General features: G+C 36.8%; 1 protein-coding gene across 1 annotated transcript in view; it reads left to right on the forward strand.

Moving 5' to 3' along the window:
- LOC106468294 (protein CIP2A-like) overlaps positions 1–9,181 on the forward strand; it is an 88,995-nt gene that overhangs the window by 50,137 nt on the left and 29,677 nt on the right. Inside the window, exon 12 of the mRNA XM_022396633.1 lies at positions 4,981–5,143. Within this exon, the coding sequence (XP_022252341.1) occupies positions 4,981–5,143 (163 nt within the window). The remainder of the gene's footprint in view (positions 1–4,980; positions 5,144–9,181) is intronic.

Here is a 9,181-nt window from a genome sequence, read left to right on the forward strand (position 1 = left end):
GACTACAAAGTTTGTAACTAGTAGAGATAATTGTTTGCTTTACTTCTTTATTTACTATTCTATGTTTTAGGGAAAAAAACTTTAAGAACTTATTTCAAAAGTAGCAATAATCTATATACATATATAATGTATAATAACTGAAATGTGACTGTATTTTACAAAATACTAGTCCACCTTTAGTCTTTACAAAGTGACCTGTCTTGGCTGTGTTTTAGTCAGTTTATATTATTGGATACGGTAACATGATAGCACATGTGTCACATCATTGTAGCTTTTGTATTCTTAGCCAGGCATGGCTGAAAGGTCAATGTAATATAAATAATAATATATATATATAAATGTAATGTTATAAGATTTAAGCTATTTAGTCTAAACATTTATGTTTTTAAGTTATAATTTGTTGTCATTCTACAATGAAAGAGGCATAATTAGATTTATTTCCTAATTTTTTATTGTAGTTACAAGATCAGTCAAATCTACTAAACCCATACAGAGATTCGTTACTGAAAATAACAGATAAAATATAAAGTTTTTTCTTAAGTAACATTTGATTACTATCTGGACATTATAAAGATTTCACATGTGAAATTTGAAAATTTTCTGATGCATAAAAGTATTTTTAATCTTAAAATGAAAATGAATTTGCATGTCGGATAGGCAACATGTGAAAAGAAAAAGCCATAAGACTTAATAAAAAGATTTGATATTTTGTGTATGAAAGCATTGTAATGTTTAGTGACAGTCTGCCAAATTTCGTTAAAATACGCTTACTTATTTAAAAGTTATAGCATGAAAACTGTAACATCAAAAAATGGTTATGAGGTCGGTCCCAGAGACCGAGCTCATGCTGAAAGAATTAAAAAGTTTAAGTACAAGGTGAAACAGGAATTATCAGCCAATGATAGATGAACATTAGATGACTGTAACATGTAGATACCCAATGCTTTGTACACTATACAGTCGGTGTCTTTAAGTAGCCAACTCTATATTATGTATGAAGTGAAAACTGTATCAGCTAGCTACTAGCTATATTTAGTATCATTACAATGTATATAGTTAGCTACCATATCAAGTTATCCTTTTCCCATAGTTGAGCATAAAAAAGCCAGCAAACAAGATAAATAAAAAATTAGGAGTGTATAAACCTGTGAATATGAATTGTAAAAAAAAAAAAGGTAAGGAAACAAGGCTGGAGATACTGTAGACATTACTTATTCAAACTACAAATCCCTATTTTGACTCCACCAAATGTAATTCTAGGTAATAGCATGGATCTTTTTCTGCCATCTAAACATTGCTTAAAACATTCTCACAATCGGTGCATCAGTCTATATACCCCATCATTTTCGTGCCATTTCTGAACATGTACATATAATGTGACTACTCTCCACCAATAGTATTTTGTCACCTATATTGGCACAGCTAGCTCCCTCTGCTATTTCCACTTAATCCTCACTTTCAAGAATTGGCAGGTTCTAAAAGAAGAATATAGGTCGTGAGAAGGAAGGGTGGGAAATGTGTGAAGATAGAATCCCACATTGCAAAGGTGGAGGGGCCAGTTTAGGTGCAAGCATAGAAACCAAGTGTAAAGTGACCACCCAGAATGAACGGGTGTGCTCCAAGATGAAAACTAAGCACACTTATAGGGTGTCACACTACGTCTGGAACAGGCATGCTCTTGAAGTAGGAAATGAATCACACATGGGTGAAAGAAAAGGATGTGCACAAATGAAATTCATTCTAAGAGATGCAGTCCATAGTAAAATATAAACGGAATTAGCTATGTGCATACACAAACTCAACTGTACAGACGAGGTTCCACGACTCATCCTCAACATTAAGATGATGTGCACAAATGCAATTTATGAGAGGCGCAATCCATATTAAAATATAAACAGAATGAGCTATGTACATACACAACCTCAACCAAATAGATAAGGTTCCATAACTCATCCATGGCATTAGGCGGTTTAAGATAACACAATATATATATATTGTAACATAAACATAGTGGCTAGGGCATGTGGACCGTGTTATATATACTCAACAACTCCAACTATAAGTAAACAGTGGCACACATCAAGCAATAGGAATTACGAAAAGAGGAAGTTAAAATAACTGTAGGAGTAAGAAGTACAACAAATTGAACTTGGCATTAGGGGGTCATGGTGTTGCCTCAACTCAACCATAAGAAAGAGGCAATTTTTATAACCAGTATTATGAGCAGAAATCGTAAATCACTCAACCGTAAGTGCAGGTAAGAGACATCTGAACTTACAAGGAGAACATGGAATATTCACTCAACTGTAGGAGCAGAGAAAGAATCTCAACCAGAATTAAGGAGAAGAGAGGCTTCTTCTGCACACAACCATAGGAACAGGGTGTTGTCATCCCAAACCTGGTATTACGAGGAGAGTCCCACATAGGCTGGACCTGCTCCAACCTATTTATTATTCTGATATGATATCTTACCTCATCTCACAGTAAGCTTTCTTGACTTATACTGCCCTCTATCGATTCAAATTTTTCGCTCTTACTTGTTTCTGCATACTGACATGCAAATGACTATGCAGCAACCTGCGACACTACCTCTATTGTAACTAGCACACTCTCTAATCTTGCACATGTTAACTACTTCTCGATTGGCAGTCCTATTGAATAGATGTGTTTTTGCTTGCAGTTTGATTCACTTACACACAAGTTTTACTTTCTTAACGTTTCTGCTTTGATTACGTTTTCATTCTCTTTTGTGAAGAGTTACAAATAGGGGTTTCTCTTCTTGCCATCTGCTTGATGTCAGTTCCTAGTGGAACTGGTGTTGGTTGTAGCTGGACAAGACACATTCCCGTATGTGTAATTCTGGTTACCCTCCTCCTTTTATGGACTGGATAACAATTCCCAACACTGCCAGGTTTTGGACTGGAGGAGAGAGAGAGAGAGAAATAATGAGACCCATGGGCGTCAAGTGGTTACGGTGCAACAGACCATAAATGGGAATTCGATCTCAACCAACACCTGGCAGCATGTGCCATTGTTCATCAGGTCCGCAGTAGGAAGAGGGTCCTCTACCTTTCACCTCAAAAATGGGTACTGGCAGGGAAGAAGAACGTCCCTACCAAGAACCCACTGCTGCATGCATGCACCTCCAATACAACACCAGAACCAGTGGGAACCAACATCCAGCAGATGGTAGGAAGGTATAGAGCCCAGGTGGGTGATCCTGCCCAAAGTAAAACCATAGGGTGTGAAAAAGAATTAAAAACAATACTCTTTGCCCTTTAGTAATGTTTCACCAAAAAGGACAGAAACAAGGAGGGACCCAAAGAATGAAAAAAAACTTCGTAAAGAGGGATCATCTTCTCACCAGCCCTCCACAAGAGGTAAGATATTGTATTGGACATTAACATTTTCCTAAACTGAAAATGTATTTGATAGATACTTACCTCCTTTCACATTTCCCACCTGTCCTCCCCACTTCCGGTGTGATTTGGTTTGATCTGACCAATTTTGAAGTGATTAACATGTTGCAAGATTAGTTATGATAGGGGTAGTGTTGTACTGCTATAGGTTGCTGCATAGTCATTTTCATGTCAGTAGAAGTATAAAGGCTAGTGGTGAGCGAAAAATTTGTGTAAATAGAGAGCAGTATAAGTCAAGAAAGCTTTTTGTAAGAGAGGTAAGTATCTATCAGAAATACATTTTCACTTTCAGAAAAATGTTAACTTTTGTTTTGACAGCTGTCCACCTTACAAAAAGCATCTAGGGGAAATGGAATGAGGGAATCCAGCTTTGCCCTCTTCTCACTGAGTGGTTAATGATGAGTATGGATGATAAAGTAAATTTCTAGACTCACTCAGGAGGAAGCCTCCATGGTCCACCACCCCAGCAAGTAGGAGCTGAAAAGTGTAAAGGACTCCTGTTCTCTATTGAAAGAAAAGGGGGAGAGATTAAATGCAGTGGGGAGTCTGGAGGAACGTTACACCAGAGAAAAAAACAATGGGTGTCTGTGATTCCCTATTTTGAAAAGCAGACCGACCCCAATTTGTTCAATCAATGGGTCAGCCGGGATGGGTTGAAATCACCATTGAGTGAAACAAACTTTGTGTGAGAAAGGTAAGTACCTCTCGGAAATACATTTTCAGTGGAAGAAAATGTTAAGTTCTAGGTAACAGCATGGAACCAAACTAAGGGTTTGTAATTTGAGTAAATAATGTTTATAGTATCTCCAGCCTTATTTCCTTACTTTTTTAAGATTGCTATTTGCAGGTTTTTAAATTCCCAATTTTTTATTTATCTTGTTAGACTTAGGCCTTTCTTGATTTTGTAAAAAAAATATACTTTACACACACACAAACAAAAAAAAGTAACATATTTCAGAGTATTATTGAACAAGAATTGTTTTTGGACTCCTGCCAAAAGCTGTTTGCCTGAGAATTTGAGATGGTATTGAGCTACAGGCTATTTGTAACTTTGTTTGGCATTTCTCTTTTCAAATCAGTTAGTCTGGGTAACTTTTTTTAGTAAAGGAGTCATCTTTGCTTTCTTGATTACTGATGCATATAGTTTTACATTTGTTGTAAGAAGATCATTTTCAAACAGCATTATATTCTAACATTTCCACAAAATTGCTTGCATTTGCAATTAACCATTGACCAAGTTATAAATTTTAAGACTTTCACAACTTGTATACACACACACACACACACATATATATATATATATATAAATATGCAATTTCCTATTAATATCACATATTTTACAAAATATCAACATTATATAGAAATTTATTAAAGTATTTTATGCATTTGTTTAAATTGTTTTAATGTATCTATTGAAACCATTATTATAATGATAATAATTAGATATATTAAGTCATTAGTAATAAACTCAGAATATCAGAGAAAAGCATATTCATAGATGTCTAAAAATCTTTCAAAATAAGCTTCATTGAAGATATAGCAGTTTCTCGATCATTTACAGGAGCAAATCTGTGAGGATGTGGAGCAACTTTCTGGATTTACAAATACTGTAGAAAATCTTATTGTTTGCATCACAGAAGATTTGAAAAACAGCTTAAATTTTGAATCATTCTTACTAAAATATCAATTGGAAAAGATAATAATTGGTGTTGATAACCTCTTAGGTAAGTTTATTGTTGGACTTGATATCTTCCTATCTTTGTTTATTGACAGTCTTGAAATTCTTTTAGGTTAAATTATGGTTGGTGTTGATATCTTCCAAGATAAGTTTAGAATTTGCTTGGATATTCACCATGTTAGATTTTGATAACCTTTAATGTAAGTTTTTGTTAGTTTTGTTAACCTTCAAGGAAATTTTATTGTTGGATTTATAATTTTTAATATTAATTGGAAGATTATGAGTTACTATGTCTCCCAAGAATACATTTAGGAAACCAAATCAAGTGCCTTAACCTCCAGGTCATGCCAGGTCCCATCTAATTTGCAGTGAATTTGTTAGTATAATAAAAATGCTCTAACACTCATTTCAAGGCTCAGTTTGGTTTCTTTCACACTTATTATTATAAACTTTTATTACGAAGTGGTATATGGATAATTCTTAAAGTCAAGGAAAACTTCAGACCATTTGTTCAAATTTATCTCACCAAATATGCTTCTTTCAGCCATGGGGCATTATAATGTGATATTCAGTCTTACTATTCGTTGGTAAAAGAGTAGCCCAAGAGCTGGTAGTGGGTGGTATTGTCTAGCTGCCTTCCCTTTAGTCTGCTACTGCTAAATTAGGGATGGCTAGTGCAGATAGCCCACATGTAGTTTTGTGCAAAATTCAAAATGAACCAAATCAATTAAAGTAGATGTTCAATAAATTAACAATATCTTAAATTTACAAAAACTCGCATGCACAAGTTAAGTTTTCCTAAACAGACTTACTTCTGCTCACACAAAAGGTCATCTCGATCATTGATTGCCATCTAAGCATTGCTAAAAGAATTTTAGTAATCAGCACACCAGTATTTATACCCCACAAGTTTCGTGCATTTTCTGAACATGTACATATCATGTGACTACTCTCTACCAATAGTATTGCGCCACCTATAACAGCACAACTAGCTCCCTCTGCTATTCCTGCTCAATTCTCACTTTCTCGATTGGAATAACATAGTTTAGATGTGTGTTTAATTTTTGCGAGTGTGACTACAGTTTTTGTCTGTGCCTTGTTACTTTTTCAGTCAAAATTTAATCTCACAATTTTTTAATTTTGTATTTGTTTTCAATTGTTTCTACAATTTTACATTCAGTTAAATTCTAGTTTTCGAATTCTATGTTTTTAATATGAATTCGAGATTTAATGTGGTGGGCAATGATATTCACACCATAAATGACAATGCACATGACACGACTTCCCAAGACATGGGATTGACTTCGTCTGCTAAGGAAGTTCAAGCCTTGGATTGGAGGGAGTTAGAGCCTTATGTTTGGCCAGTGATTTCTTCTTGTCCACCTGACCATATTTCTGAGGCCTACTGTCACAAAGAAGATAATTTTAACTCTATTTTTCCAGGACTTTCCTTTTTTGGTCTGACACAGTCTACACCTGTTCAGGACATTTCACCACCCACTCCCCTCTTACAACTTGTCAATCAGGTATGTCATGTTTTAAGTGTTTCCCCTATAGCCTATGATTTCTCTCCTGCCTTACTGGGTGAAAGACCACCTTCCAATTATTATGTTTTTCCTCCTTTTCTTGACATTAGTGATTTTCTGATCAACTACAGTCAGGTATAGGCATGCCCCATCCCCCTCATTTGTTGGATCAATGTACCTTGGCTTAATATCATTTCTCGGATCCCTTTTAGATCCTCTCCTTCCCCTGTGGGGCTAGATTCCTGGGGATTCCACCCGCTTCAATTAGGTACGATTTTTCAGGACTTGCCTTTCCCTGACCTCACTTTTGCACTACCTTTCCTCCTTCCATTTAGTCTAAGGCCTTTCATCAATCTCCTGATGTCTTTTCAGAAGAGCTCAGGACCCTCCTTTGGGCCACCATGGCTCATTTATTGGCCTCTGCTCTTTTCCTCAATACCTGGCTACTTTGCTGTTGGGACTTGTTAGTGAGGGATGTTTTACTGGAAGGGGGCTCATCTTCCCCCTTTCGTCCCAAAGCGATTGGAGACCAATCATAGATCTGTCCAGGCTGAATTCCTTTCTGGAGCCCCCTCGCTTCACCATGGTGTCCTATCTCTCACTTCAGTGGATGTTTCCCCAGGACTCTAGATGACCAAGTATGATGTGACGGATGCCTATCTTCACATTCCCATTGCTCCAGAATCTCGTTGTTTTCTATGGTTTGTCCACTAGGGTCCAGTGATCCAGTTCAGGGCACTGCCATTCTGTCTCTCTTCAGCTCCTTATGTGTTTTGTTAAATGGGTCATTTATTTGCCCCTCACCTTCACTAACTAGGACTTTGCACTCATCAATATATGGATGACTGGGTCATGCTCACTTATTCCCTTTTGCAATAAATGAATCACACACATGTTTCCTGCTACAGGAAGCAATATGGGTGGATTTTCTGACCCAGTTGGCAAAGTCTATTCTTACCCCCACCCAATAGCTGATTGAGTTGTGGGATTTCTTCAATTCACACCTCAGTCAGGCCCAGCCTTTTCCTCTTCATTTTGGGGATATGGACTGGACAATCACAAAGGCCCTTACCTCTCCTTCTCTCACGGCTTGAGAGGTTCTATAACTTTTGGGGATGTGGGCTTCTTTGGAAGCTCTCATTCCCATGGGTTGAGCTCATATGCATTCACTTCAGTGGGAACTTCTCCTTGGATCCCTTGGACCATCCTGTTATCCTTCCTTCTGTGATCAGGACAGACCTAGCTTGGTGGTTCAACAGTGATCAGACCATGGTGGGGGTTCCCATTCCTCTGCCTAATCCAGAGTTACACCTGTTCCTGGATGCATCTTTGGTAGGGTGAGGGGCTCTCTCAAGAGATTTCCAGTCTCTGGTCTGTAAAGGAGTCTGCATTCCACATCAAGTGAAGCATGGGAGTCCTTACCACTTTCAGCTCTCAGTTGCTAGGATGGTGGACCATGGAGGCTTCCTCCTGAGTGTTACTATACTTATGCTCGTTTATCTACTCAGGAGAAGAGGGCAAAGCCTGGGCAGACTGCACTCAATAAAACCAATGATTAAATATTATTTGAGGCCAGCCTATGTGGAGTCCTCCTTGTAATTCCAAGTTCAGGATGCGGGGAAAGCTGTAACCAGTATTATGGGCAAAAATCATGCCTCACTCAACCATAAATGCAGGATAGAGACATCTTGTAACTTGAATTACAAGGAGGACAAGCAGCAATTGCCTAACTGTATGAACAGAGCATAGACGTTCCATTGCCAGTATTACGAGGCAGACAAAGTCTCTCAAACCCAACCATTGAAGCAGGATAAACTTTCTGCAACTGGAATTAATGAGAAGAGAGGCATCTACTGCACACACCCGTAGTAACAGGCATTTTTTTTTACAGTTCAGTGTAAGAAAATGTTAATTTTTGTAAAATTTTATGGTTATTTATCATCAGAACTAATTGTAACAGCTTGCTAAGCTTTCGCTCTTGAAATATATCATCATAAATTGCTTGAATTGTATAATTAAAGTAAATTCACTAAATCATGCCCTTTACAACAAGTGATTCACACTTGAGGAATAATGTATGTGGTACAGTTACTAAGTAACCACAACTACATCTTGTGCAAATCATCAAACTCGGTTCTACAATATGTTGCATTCAATATTTGAAGTTTCCATATTATTCTGGTGAACGTTTTTAATTATGTGAGATTTTCTCAAGAGTTGTATTCATTGTTCTTGTAAAAATCTATAATAATCATGAACTTTCTGTTTTATAATGTGAAAAGTATGGGATTTGTTGAATAACTCCTTTCCTTGTGTTATGTCCAATTTGGGTGGATTAAAATTGCTGTTAAGTATCAAGAGAACAATTTTATATTAACATTTTTATAAAATCTTTTGTTAAGCCAAGAGATATTTTTAGCCATGAATGAGCAGCTCATAGAATGGCTCTGAGTTTTTGTTTGTTTGTTTGTTTTCAAGTACAAACTTTTAGCTCATAGCTTTGTCACCTCTTGACCAATTTGAGGTCTAATTATAGTTTTCGACTCAAGGTCTCATAG

Source organism: Limulus polyphemus, unplaced genomic scaffold, assembly GCF_000517525.1.
Source record: "Limulus polyphemus unplaced genomic scaffold, Limulus_polyphemus-2.1.2 Scaffold2951, whole genome shotgun sequence".
Lineage (NCBI taxonomy): Eukaryota > Metazoa > Arthropoda > Merostomata > Xiphosura > Limulidae > Limulus > Limulus polyphemus.